Source organism: Lissotriton helveticus, chromosome 1_1, assembly GCF_964261635.1.
Source record: "Lissotriton helveticus chromosome 1_1, aLisHel1.1, whole genome shotgun sequence".
NCBI lineage: Eukaryota > Metazoa > Chordata > Amphibia > Caudata > Salamandridae > Lissotriton > Lissotriton helveticus.
Genome location: NC_136057.1, coordinates 1,254,530,155 through 1,254,544,258, shown reverse-complemented (window position 1 = coordinate 1,254,544,258; position 14,104 = coordinate 1,254,530,155). Strand labels below are relative to the sequence as shown.

General features: G+C 46.2%; 1 protein-coding gene across 2 annotated transcripts in view; it reads right to left on the bottom strand.

The window, feature by feature from the left end:
• Positions 1-14,104, bottom strand: part of LRRK2 (leucine rich repeat kinase 2) — a 2,266,429-nt gene that overhangs the window by 1,649,946 nt on the left and 602,379 nt on the right. For both annotated transcript variants that reach the window (XM_078680082.1, XM_078680090.1), the window contains one exon: positions 4,175-4,319. In XM_078680082.1, the coding sequence (XP_078536208.1) occupies positions 4,175-4,319 (145 nt within the window). The remainder of the gene's footprint in view (positions 1-4,174; positions 4,320-14,104) is intronic.

The following is a 14,104-nucleotide window of genomic DNA, read 5'->3' as shown; positions in this document are numbered from 1 at the left end:
TTCAAAAACCTATGTACAATAGGGGATTGGGAAAGGGATGGTTGCTCAGGCAACCAAAGAAAAGCAGAAATTGCAGAAATATATCCCCTAGCAGTGCCCAGAATAGAGCCCTGCTGGGCAAGGGAAAGAAACAGGAAATGTGAAAAAGGGGAGCAGAAAGAGGGTCAACCTGTTTCACTGCATCCCATGCCTCAAATTTTTCCCGAGGGCAGGCATAAACCATCTTGATGGAAGGACGCACGACTGCCAAGATAATGTTACAGACTTCGGGAGAAAGGTCAAAAGCTGTCAAAGCTGTCAATTCTTGCTGCTCAGTCTCCAAGCAACAAGGCGGAGAAACCTCTCCTGCTGCTGCAACAGAAGATCCTCCAAAAGGGGCAGCCTGATTGGAGGACTGATGGCCATGCTCAAAACAGCTTGGGTTACAAGGCTCTCTGTGCTCAATACAGAGCCACAAGGATGACTTGGGCCCAGTGTTCCTAATCCTCCTAACTCTGGGCAGGAGTGAGTGGTATGGCATAAAGCATACAGGAGGCCTGAGCTCCACGCAAGACAAAAAAGCGTGTCCGAGCTAGAACCGCCTTGGAAACTCCAGCACACAGAACTGCTGACATTGCACGCTCTCATCAGTGGCAAATAGATCTCCACTACTGGAAGACACCTTGCACCACCTCCGGATAGAGACACCATTCGTGATCCACGAGGCATCTTTGGCTGAGTTTGTCCGCTCTGGCATACAGAGAACTAGCCAGGAGTTGACAGGGGCTGTTCTAGCCATGTACAGAGAAACAAGGCCTCTTGACAAATGGTCACCCACCCTGTTTGTTGCAGTACCACATGGTGGTGGTGTTTACCATGAACACTTGCACTAGCCTTCCTTGGATAGAGGGCAACAAGGCTTTTAATGCTAATTGGATCGCTTGGAGCTTCAACAGGTTGATGTGGAGCCCGGATTCTGCAGGAGACGAGAGCCCTCTGATATCCACCTCTCCGAAATGGTCACCCCCTCCCAGGAGTGATGCATCTGTCACACTACTGTGAGATCTCATTGAGGAAGGGAGAGGGGCTGACCCAATCGCAGTGTATTAACCACCAATGCAGATCTTTCACAGTTTCCTCCTAGATATGGACCATGTCAAAGAGATTTCCCCCATACTGCGCCCACTGGAAGTTCAGGTCCCACTGCAGAGCCTGCATATGCCAATGGGTATGTGTCACCAGAAGACAGCAGAAGGCCATGATGCCCAGCAGCCTCAGAGTCTCTCCCATCAGAACCCAGTATAGAGGCTGAAACATCGTTATCATAGGCTGAATAGCCTTATCATAGCCTGAATGTTCAGAAGGATAGGTCTGAAACTGCAGTGTGTCCAGAACAGCTTAGATGAAAGGAAGCATCTGAGAGGGAGTCAGGTGAGACTTTGGCACGATGATAGTGAATTCCGGAGAATGCAGGAGGTCTGCTGTACTCTGGAGGAGGGAGACAACAGCCTGGGACGAGCATGCCTTCAACAGCAAGTCATGGAGGAAGAGGAAGACTGGCAACCCTGGTCTTTGCAGATGAGCTGCAACCACCACCATCAGCTTGGTGAACACATGAGGGGCGCTGGTGGAGCCAAAGGGGCAGCCAAGTGAAGTGAAAGTGCTTGTGACCACTTAAAACACAGGTAACGCCTGTGGACAGGCAGGATGAAATTTAGAAATATACATCCTTCAACTCCAACGCTACCATCCAGTCTCCTGGGTCCAGGGCACATGGGACCTGAGCTATAGTAAGCATTTTGAACTTCTCCTTCTTGGAAGAAGTTTAGAGGGCGCAGGTCTAGGATAGGACAAAGGCCTCTGTCCTTCTTGGGCACCAGAATGTGACAAGAATATCAACCACAACCCACTTCTGGCATCGATACTCTCTCTATGTCTCCTTTGGTCAAAAAAGCCCTCAGTTTCTGACAGAAAAGAGATAGGTGGTCCTCTGCCTGCCTGTCATAAGTAGGTGAAAACAAGGAAGGCTTGGGTCCTGTACTCCCCAGACTGGACCACCCAAATATTGAAATCACAGAAAGGTGTCAAGGGAGGTATATTTTAAATATTCGCGATAAACCTCAGACCACTAATTCTGAGGTTTTTGAGCATTTATTCTGCTTAGTTTTGATAATTCAAAAAGAGATTCCTAAATCAATTGGGCACGTCTTTTAAAAGGAAACACCACATTAGAAAATCACACATTTGTAACACATTTGTAACACATTTGTATGCGTGATTTAGAACCATTTCTTTTGTGAGACAATATATACAACGCATATATAATACCAAATGTTATTTGTGACAAAAATATATACATTATACACAATGAGCAAATGTCCGCCTTGTGTTTTTAGTGCAAATGCAGGGCTGCTTTAACTTCAGGCTGGCACACATAATGTATCGATGTTTGTCTTGTGATCATTGGTTTGCTGTATATATTTTTGTCACAAACAAAGTTTGGTAATTTATATATGTTGTATATATTGTTTCACAAAAGAAATGGTTCTAAATCACGGATACAAAGGTGTTGCAATTGTGTGATTTACTAATGTGGTGTTTCCTTTTAAAAGAAATGCCCAATTGATTTATGAATGTCTTTTTGAATTATCCAAACTAAGCAGAATAAATGCTCAAAAACCTCAGAATTAGTGGTCTCAGGTTTATTGAGAATATTTAAAATATACCTCCCTTGACACCTTTCTGTGATGTCATAAGTAGGTGGCATGGAGGTGGGTGAGGGGTGGTGGGAGTCTCCAAGGCGAAGGTGTTGCCTCTTCAAGCAATCTGCAAAACCCACCTGTCTGAGGTTATGGACTGCCAGTGGGCAGGTGATGGGTAATCCTGCCACTCATTGGCTGCCCATGATGGTAAACAAGCAGGCTTTGAAGGTTTGGATGCTGCCGCTACTATAGGTTGAGATGAACAGACCAAACAGCTGGCCACCCACCCTCAGTCTAGCCTATAGGACATGGGCTAAGGCTCCAGCCTGGAAGGCATGGCTCCAGCCAGCGCTGGCATCATACAACATCCCTTTGGCTCCATGTCAGAATCTGGAATGAGAATAGGAGCTCACAGACGGTAGGTGAAAAAGTACTGTAGCATGTATCTAAAGGTGCATTTGTTTAGGCAATCACTTTGGGGAACACACACCCCCTTTCGAGCTCTCCATTGTGTTAGCTTTATTTGCCACAGAAATGAAAACGCTAGGAGACCCAATAACGGTTTATGTTCAAGGGCTGTTGTAGTCTATCCTAGTATCAGTGGCACAAGCTGATGGGTTAGCTCAAACCTTGCTTAACCCCTTCGGCGCTCATGACGAGCTGAGCTCGTCATGAGTTGTGCCGCTCGCACGCTGATGACGAGCTCAGCTCGTCATGTAACGCAGCTTTTAAAAAAAAGCCGCGTAGCGCAAAAATAGCCGCCGCACGCATGCGGTTAAATATCCCAGACACTCCAATATTTGACCTTGTAGTATCTTTTTTGTGTGTTCTTAATTTTTTTTCTTTTCCTTGCCGGTGGAGTGATATCTTCAATGCCCCCTGAGCCCCCTGATGGGTTGATGGACCTCTGCCATAATGATTATTGGAGGAATTGCGGCATGAGCCTTTCAAGTCTGTAATGGGAAATTCAGTCTTCCACCTAGCCATTTATAAGGGTGCCCAAGGAGCGCATCTAAGAGATGAAGCCCGTCCCGGTCACATTCTGACTTGGACGGGTGTAGGTCAAATAAACAGGACCCGGGCCGACCATTTCCGGGCGCAGACAGGTCCTGTCTTTGGCTGGGATGACAGTGTGGTTATATAGTGCTAAAGGTCGGGCCCCTTGTTCTCAAACAGCTGGTGCACTGTTGGCAGTGAAGTCCTACTGCCTGTTTCTGTGTGTTCCATCCCACGGGGATGACAATACGCTTATACAGCACCAAGTACCAGGCCACATCCTCCTCATATGGCTGGAGCACTGTGGGCAGTGAACTCCTGCTGCCCGTGTCTACGCCTCATTTTTTCATTTAAATATTTTTGATTTTCTGAAATGAATGCTTTGTGGTAAAACATAACTAAACAATTAATCTGTTGAATTATGTTGACAATGAGCTGTACTGATATCAAGAATAGGCTATGCAAAAATCAATAAAAAATATGAGTTGACAACATACCATAATTGTCTGGATACATCTGCAAAGTATGGAGAACAGAGTCTATAGCACCTTGGTCAGACAATAATGTTCCTGCCCCAGAGCACTCGGATACAGAGCAAAGTATTTTTAATCCACATTCTTGAATGGCAGGATATCCAATAAACTAAAAAATCAAAATGACGCAAAATTTAAAAAAAACATGTTCAATACCAGGATAATATTCCAATTAAATAAAACTTTACTAGAATTTCACTAATCCTGTCCAGAGACCACAGCGCCTGTGATAGGTGTGAGGCTAAGAGCACATGGATAACAAATCCTTGCAAATATTAGACATCAACTTAACATCATTTTTTGTTCCTGCAAGTATTTTATTTTTAAAACATATTTTATTTGTCCGAAGCACATAGAGCGGAGCTCTGTAACCCAGAGGCTTCCATAGCATCAATATACAATATCATGACTTTTACACTTTTCTCACATATGAAAATATTGAAAGGACTTGCATTTAAAGCAAAACAAAAAATAAGGAATATGCTACTTACCAGTATGCATCTGTTCTTGGCATGTAGGGCTGCTGACATTCATATCTGTGCATAGATCGCCGCCTAGTGTTGGTTCCGGATGATTGCACATTGTTGTGCTGGAAGAGTTTTCGAAGTATCACGAGATAGGTGGCTCCTCCCTCGGACTACAGTGCGCATGGGCATCCTCTCCATCCCCAGATTGTTTTTCGCCATTGTGGCAGAGATGGAGTATAGTACAGTAAGAGATGGCCATGTAAAGAGTGAATGCTACAGCTGCAACAGGCACGGGGGAGGTGGGTGGGCAATATGAATGTCAGCAGCCCTACATGCCAAGAACAGATGCATACTGGTAAGTAGCATATTCCGTTCGAGGCATGTGGGCTGCTGAATTTATATCTGTGCATAAAATGTATAGCAGTATCTCCCCTAGCGGTGGCCACCTGTGTCAGCTGCAGCAGTCTGGAAGAGAGTTTTGAGAACAGCTTGGCCTACAGCAGCTTGCTGTTTTGAATGTACATCTACACAATAGTGTTTTGTAAATGTATGTGTTGTTTACCATGTGGCTGCTCTGCAAATTTTGTGTAAAGGAATATTTCCCAGGAAAGCCATGGATGCCCCTAGCTTGCGTTTGGAATGCGCCCTAGGGGGAACTGTTAAGGTGCGTTTTGCCTTTAAGTATCATATCTGAATGCACTTAACGATCCATCTGGCTATACCGGACTTTGAAATAGGGTTGCCTTTGTGTTGTGGTGAGAAAGCAACAAAGAACAAAAGTTACTTACCTGTAAACAGTGGTTCTCCAGTATTGGTGTCTTTCATAGATTCACATGCTTGAATATCCCCCGTCGTCGAAGTGGGAGTATATTGATGAGGGTGATGTGATTGACAATGTCGAAGATGGGAATGAATTGTTTCCTGTTGATGCGTCAGAACCAGTGTCTTCGGAACCAATTACACAGATACCTCTATCTCTAGTCATGAACCTACAGCACATGCTGGATGACTATAACCGCAGGTTTCCTCCTTCTACACCTGCCTCTCCAGCACCACCACCTCCTCCGCAACCTCAACCTCAACTTCCTCAGGCACCTGCACCAGTTTCACCCGCGTCATCGGGTGGTACTCATCCTGACACTGGCGACGAGGATCCGGATCCTCACAATACTGATGACGACGACAATGACGTCGATATGAATGAGTGGGACAATTACAGGGCTCAAACACCGTCCTCTCCGCCCACCTAACCTCTAGCATCGCCTCCAGGGGACATTGCAAATTTCCACAATTTGATGATCCGTGCTGCTAAACGTTTTCACCTCACAGTCGAAAAACACCAGCACGAAAGTGAATGCTTCTTATATGATTTTAAGGACCTATCTCAAAGGCAATCTCACACTATACCTATCGTTGATTATATTTGGCAGGAGGGCCTTAAATTAATGGAACGTCCAAATTCCGTACCTGCAGTTTTGCCCAGATTAGACAGGAAATACAAGGCTCCACCGTCTTCCCCGGCCTGTTTGGTGTCTCAACCAAAGGCAGATTCAGTTATCACTCAGGCTGCACAGAAAAGATCACGCAATCCTGCTACGCCGCTCACGTCTCCTCCTGATTAGGAAGGCCGCAAGTTGGATTCTATAGGAAAGAAATTCACAACCATGGCGGCTACTACGGTGAGGGCGGCTAATACTTTGGCTATTCCGGGCCGTTACGACCGCCAGATGTGGTCCGAAGTTGCTGCACTGATTCCTCAATTACCTGATGCAATCCGGGCAGAAGCGTAAGCCATTATACAAGAGGGGGAGTTGATTTCATCCGAAATCATTGATTGTGCACTTGACATTTCCTCAACGGGGTTTCGTCAATTGGCTGGGGCTGCAGTCTTGAGGCGTCAAGGCTGGTTAAAGTCTACCACCTTCCGTCCAGAGGTACAAGCAAAAGTCCTGGATTTGCCGTACGACGGAGAATTATTGTTTGGTAAACATGTTGATGATGCCCTTGAGGCGATAAAAAAGGACACCGACACTGCAAAGTCCTTGGCTACCCTACAGTACAAGAAGCGGCCCTTTCGGGGTGCGCGAGGTAGAGGCGGAGGTTCCTCTACTTTTCGAGGATCCAATCAATATCGTTCATACAACACCTATAACGATAACCGACAGAGGGGTTCTTACCAATCCCAAAATCGTCAGTTCGCCACCATACCATACCAACGGAAAACTACATATAGAGGTGGCTCGAACAACAAAAAGCAGTGACAGTCTCAGTTCCTTTCTTCTGCCGACTGTACATCTTGGAGGTCGCATCTCAAAGAACTTTTGCAAATGGTCCGAAATCACCTCCGACCAATGGGTCCTGGACGTTATTTCCAAAGGACATACCCTGGAATTCACAAAATTTCCTCCCACTCGTCCACCTTCGGGGCCACCCTCTCCCCATTTCAAGGAGCTTCTGGCCCAGGTGAAACTGATGATCAAGAAAGGAGCCATCGAACTCGTGCCGCAAGGTCAACGCGGCAAGGGGTTTTATTCCCGCTTTTTCTTAGTCAAGAAGAAGTCGGGGGAATGGCGTCCAATTTTAGATTTACGAGCCCTAAACAAATTTATCATTTCGAAAACTTTTCAGATGTTAACTCTGCTTCAAATTCTGAATTTTCTCAATCCAGGGGAATTCTATTCAACCATCGACCTCCAGGACGCATATTTCCATGTGCCTATCCACCCCAGACACAGGAAGTATTTACGCTTCACAGTCGGACAGCTGCACTTTCAATTCAAAGTCCTACCATTCGGCCTTCGATCCGCACCGAGGGTCTTTACCAAGATCTTAGCCCCGGTAGCTGCCTTCCTGCGTCTCCAAGGTATCCAATTTTACCCATACCTGGACGACTGCCTCATCAAGGCCAAAACGTTTCACCTAACGGAGCAGCACACTCAAGTCTGCGTCTCCCTCTTCCAAACCTTGGGGCTTTCAATCAATTGCCAGAAGTCACACTTTCAGCCGTCGCAACGGCGAGATTTTCTCGGAGCCTCGCTAGATTCTCGGCAGGGAAAAGTGTTCGTTTCCCAGGAAAGAAAGGACCGCATGGTGAAGATGGTCCGGTTCCTCCAATCAAAATTGTACGTTTCTGTCCGAATGTTCAAATCATTCTTTGGCATGGCTTCCTCGTGCATCCAACTTATTCCAAATTGCAGATTGTACATGAGGGCTCTACAGGAGAAATTGGACAAGCAGTGGAAACAGGTGTCAGGGTCATTCGAGGACAAGGTCCTTCTGACATCTCGCATTCAGAAAGCGCTGGAGTGGTGGGCTCACCCTCCAAACATATCTGCGGGCCGTTCATTCCAGGACGAACCTCCAACTCTGACGCTTACAACAGACGCGTCTCTCGAGGGATGGGGAGCGCATCTCGACGGCATGTCTGTGAAAGGGAAGTGGACAGCACCCCAACGAACTTGGCACATCAATCGCCTGGAACTCTTTGTGATTTTCTTAGCCCTAAAATCCTTCCAGAGGTTAGTGCAGGGACACACTTTGCTGGTAAAGACGGACAAAACCACCAGCATGCACTACCTCAACAACCAGGGCGGAACGAGGTCTCTCCCGCTTTCACAACTGGCACAAGAAATATGGGATTGGGCGATCCAACGTCAAATTCATCTCACAGCCATTCATGTGCCGGGTGTGGCCAATGTTCTGGCAGACTCACTCAGCCGGGCATCGTCGGACAATCACGAGTGGGAACTCAACCAGCCAACAGTCGAGTTCATCTTCCAGCGGTGGGGCCGACCGCAGATGGATCTTTTCGCGACTGCTGCCAACAGGAAATGCCAACGCTTTGCAAGTCGGCATCCCCACAGAGAGTCGAGCGGAAATGCATTTTCGATCAATTGGTCGAATGACTTCATCTATGCTTTCCCTCCGCTTCCTCTGATCCCTCGCCTGTTACACAGGATGAGGTTCCAACCTTGTCACATCATCCTGATTGCACCCAAATGGCCGAGACGTCCATGGTTCCCGGACCTGCTCCTCTTCTCGCAGTCCGACCCATTGCCGCTTCATCCTCTACCGCACCTCCTCAGCAGCAGGGACAAATCTGTCACCCGGATCCAGCCTACCTCCAACTCCATGCCTGGAACCTGAGTACAATGAATTTGCACGTTTAAATATCGACAAGGACTGCAGGGAGGTGTTAGTGCGTGCTCGCGCTCCCTCCACCATAAGAACGTACCAATTAAAGTGGAAGCGTTTCTGTGTCTGGTGCCGCACTAAAGATTTGGACCCAATGACTGCAAAACCTGAACAAATTTCGCCTTTCTTTTTATCCCTGGCAAGATCGGGACTGTCACACTCGTCTCTTAAGGTGTTCCTGCCGGCGATTTCCCGTTTCCGCCATGATGGTTCCACATCTCTATGTTCCTCAAGGATTATTAAGCAATTTTACAAGGGCCTTTTTAGGATGTTTCCACCTATCCGTCGCCCTCCGCCTGCTTGGCGCTTAAATTTGGTTTTGTCTCAACTGCTTTTACCACCATTTGAGCCTATTCACTCTGCAAATATGAAATTTCTCACATGGAAAGTTGCTCTCTTGCTCGCCTTGACATCCTCAAGACGTGTCAGTGACATCCAGGCGTTTACCATACAGCCTCCTTTCCTGCAATTCTCCAATGAGGCCGTGACATTGCGAACTAATCCTAAGTTCATCCCGAAGGTTCCCAGTGACTTTCATCTCAACGAACCTGTAATCCTGAAAACTTTCTTTCCTGCTCCGCAAACTCCAGCTGAGCGGTCCTTGCATTCATTAGATGTCAAACGTTGTCTCAAATTCTACATTCAACGAACTGCAACTATCAGAAAGTCGGATCAATTGTTTGTGGCATATGGTCCAACTTGCAAAGGACAACCTGTTACCAAACAGACCATAACCAGGTGGATATCTTCTACCATATCCTTCTGCCACCAACGGGCTGGAAAGCCCCTTCCTGCTCCAGTTCTGCGGAATCTTTTCCAATAAAGGTGAGCCTCTGTTGCTACCCGCCTCCAGTCATAAAGGTTTTTTGCGAATAATGTTTTAGTATTTATTGCATATTGTCTAATATGTTTACCTTATTTGCTTGCTATGTCACCTTTATGACTTATGTGATGATTTACTGCTTTCTACTCTTATTCAAGCATGTGAATCTATGAAAGACACCCCTAATACTGGAGAAGAACAAAAGTTACTTACCTGTAAACTGTGGTTCTCCAGTATTGGTGTCTTTCATAGATTCACATGCGACCCTCCCATCCTCCCCTCAGAGGCTCTCTTCTCCTCAGGCACTTTTACTTACTTTGTGCTACGAAAATCTGAGGACTTGGGCTTCTGAGGAGAAGGTTCTAGAGGAGGCTACAGCCTGATTGGCTGGAATGTGGACCAACACATAATGACACTGATATGCTACTAAAGTGAGTTCTCTCTTAGGCTTTTCAATGGGCCTATTATGTTCTATGGTACTTTTTGAATTTACAATTTATTACATTATATGTATGTATATATTTTATTTATGATATTTTTCATGTATACATGCATATGTTACTGCTATTTTATGTACCGTGGGACTCCCACTTCGACAACGGGGGATATTCAAGCATGTGAATCTATGAAAGACACCCCTAATACTGGAGAACAACTGTTTTGTTTTCCGAAATGCCTTAGTTCTATCTATATAGTAGAGTAGGGGTCTTTTTACATCTAGAGTATGCAATGCCCTTTCAGCTACTGTCTGTGGGTTCTGAAAGAACACTGGCAGTTCTATTGTTTGATTTATATGGAAATGGGATACCACCTTTGACATGAATTTAGGGTTTGTTCTGAAAACTACTTTATTTGTGTGTACTTGAATGAATGGCTCTTGAATAGTTAGGGCTTGCAGCTCACTAACTCTTCTAAGCGAAGTAATGGCAATAAGGAAAGCCACCTTCCAAGTAAGAAACTGTATTTCGGCATGAGTGTAGTGGTTCAAAAGGTGGTCCCATAAGTCTGGTTAAAACAACGTTTAGATTCCAGGCTGGTGAAGGTGGGTGTCTTGGAGGAATGACGCATTTAAGTCCCTCCATAAACGCTTTAATTGCTAGCACCCTAAATAGTGAAAGGTGTTGCCTGTTTTGCAGATATGCTGCTAACACAGCTAAATGTATCCTGATGGATGAATAGGCTAAATTGCAACGTTGTAGGTGCAAGAGCTAGCAAATGATGTTTTGAGTGGAAGCATCAAGTGGGTTAATGTCATTGTTATTACAGTAAATGACAAAACTTTTCCACTTTGATGCATAACATGCTCTGGTATTGGGTTTTCTTGCCTCTCTGATAATATTCATGCAATCTGGAGGCAAGTTGAGGTATCCAAACTCTAGGATTTCAGGAGCCAGATCGCCAGGTTCAGCTGTTGCGGATCTGGGTGTTGGATTTCGCCATGGTTCTGAGTTAAAAGACTGGGTGTGAGTCGCAGTGTTTGATGAGGCACCACTGACAGTTCTAGGAACATTGTGTACCATGGTTGCCTCACCCATGTGGGAGCAACTAGGATTAGTGTCAGGGAATGTTGGCGCATTTTGCGTGTCACTAGCGGTATTAGTGGAGCTGGGGGAAAAGCGTACGCAAATTTGCTTGACCAGTTCATCCATATCGCATTCCCTTGTGATTGTGGATGTGGGAACCTGGCGGCAAAGAACTGGCATTTTGCGTTTTCGCTTGTGGCAAACAGGTCTATTTCCGGGTGTCCCCACTTCTGGAAGAATGGTTGGAGCACTTTGGGGTGAATTTCTCATTTGTGTATCTGTTGGCTGTGCCTGCTGAGCAGGTCGGCTACCTGATTGTCTTGCCTGGGAGGTGTTCTGCCATGAGAAACATGTTCCTTTGAATGGCCCACTTCCACATTGCTTGAGCTAGGTGCGACAGCTGTGGTGAGTGTCCCCCCCCCCCCTGTTTTTGAATGTAATAAATAGCTGTCATGTTGTCCGTCCGGATCAGCACAGCTTTGTTGCATAAGTGTCTCTTGAAAGCTTTTAGGGCTAGAAAGACTGCCATCAACTCTAGAAGGTTGATATGCATTTTCTTTTGCTGTACAGTCCAGTGTCCCTGCACTGTGTAGTGTAGGACATGAGCTCCCCATCCCATGAGAGAGGCGTCCGCGGTTAACACTACTTGTGGGACAGGCTCTTGGAACAGTCGTCCCTTGCAAAGGTTTTGTGGATTCCACCAATGCAGAGAGTTGTATGCCCGACTGGTCACCAACACTAGGTCTTTTAATTTCCCGTGAGCCTGGTTCCAATGTCTTGATAGGCATTCTTGGAGCGGACGCATATATAGTTTGGCATGAGGGACTATGAATATGCACAATGCAATCATGCCTATGAGCTGCATAAACACTCGAGCTGGTAGTGAGTGTTGGGGTCTGAACTTTTGTATCAACGTTTGCGTTCCCTTGATTCTTGCCTAGTTGGGATATGCTTTTGCTGCCAGTGTATCTATTGTTGCTCCCAGGTATTGTTGGACGTGGGAGGGTTGTAAATGTGATTTTGGGTAGTTTAGCGAGAATCCTAAACTGTGCAGGAGATGTATGGTCTGTGACATGTGGTTGGCACATTGCTGGGCTGTTAGCGCGTGTATGAGCCAATCGTCCAGATAGGGGTACACATGGATGTGTTGCCGTCTGAGATGTGCTGCCACTGTAGCTAGACATTTGGTGAACACTCTTGGAGCTGTCGTGACACCAAATGGTAGGACTTTGAACTGGTAGTGTTGTCCCTGAAGGGTGAACCTTAAATACTTTCTGTGAGCAGGGTGTATTGGGATATGAAAGTATGCGTCCTTGAGGTCTAATGTTGCTAAGAAGTCTCCCTAGTGAAGCAGTGGTAAGACTTGCTGGAGAGTGAGCATGTGGAAATGCTCCGACAAAATGTACAGGTTGAGGGGCCTGAGGTCCAATATTGGCCTGAGAGACCCGTCCTTTTTTGGAATAAGGAAATATAGAGAATATACTCCTGTTCCCTGATGTTGTAGTGGGACTGGTTCTATGGCCCCCTTTTGTAGCATACTGATGACCTCTTGCTGTAGTAGCGTAATATGTTCCTGTGACATTGGACGGTGCATGGGTGGTATGTTGGGTGGAGGTGAGGTGAGTTCGAGGCAATAGCCATGTTGGATAATTTGCCTGACCCATTTGTCTGTAGTGATATTTAACCAGACTGGCAGAAATTGTTGTATTCTTCCCCCGACTGGTGTTATATGGTCTGGGGGTAGTGGTAAGAAGTCACTGTTTGGTGTTAGGGGAGGATCTATTTGCATTGCCTCCACGACCTCTTCCCTTGGTGTTGTTTCCTCTGTATCCACCCCTGTTGGTGTTTTTGTTGTACGTGGATTGTGTGTTACTTTTGTAGTTGGAGGATTGCTGTGATGCATTATTACGCGCTCCTACTCTATAATTGGAGCGACAAAAGGAGCCCCGGTGTTGTTGGGACTAGAGAGCTCCCATAGACTTCGCAGTTTCAGCATCTTTTTTCATTTTATCCAGAATGGAGTTAACTGCTGGACCAAATAAAAAATCTGGGTTGATGGGCTGATTAAGAATTGTGGATTGGACTTAATTTTTAAAGCCAGATATGCGAAGCCAGGCGTGTTGCCGGAGCAGCACGCTTGTATTGATGGATCTGGCAGCTGTGTCTGCCGCGTCAAGGGCACATTTAAATGAGGCGTTGGTGATGAGCTTTCCCTCATGTATGAGTTTGTCAGCCTGCTGTTTGTAAGGATCAGGTAGGTGTTTGAGAATTTCTTCCAAGCTGTCGTAGTGTGCCCTGTCATTTCTGGCCAGCAAGGCCTGTGTGTTGGCTATTCTCCATGAGTTTGCTGCTTGAGCTGCTACTCTTTTGCCTGATGCCTTAAAGATTTTAGACTCTTTGTCTGGTGGGGCAGACTCTCCAGTAGTCTGGGAGTTGGCATGCTTACGTGCGTTGGATACCACTAGGGAGTCTAGGGGTAGCTGGCCCTTGATATATGTAGCGTCTATAGGAGCAGCCCTATACTTCTTTTCAATTCTAGGGTTTATGACCCGTGCTCTAGCGGTGTCCTTAAAAATGTCACTTGCGTGTTTTAATACGCCTTTTAGCATTGGGAGTGTTTTAACATGTCTCTCAGATGTTGTTAATGTATTGAAGAGGAAGTCTTCCTCAACAGCATCAGAGTGCATATCTACGTTATGGTAGGTTGCTGCTCTATCCAGCAGTGAATTAAAGGCTACTGTGTCTTCTGTTGGAGAAGGCTTAGTGGGGTAAACTGCATGCTCTGTAATGGGCATAATTCCCTCAGAGTTTGGTTCCCCCCCACCCCATGGCTGTGAGTGAGGGTCTGCAAGTGGGTTTTGTGGATAGCCAAACCCTACATCTGTGT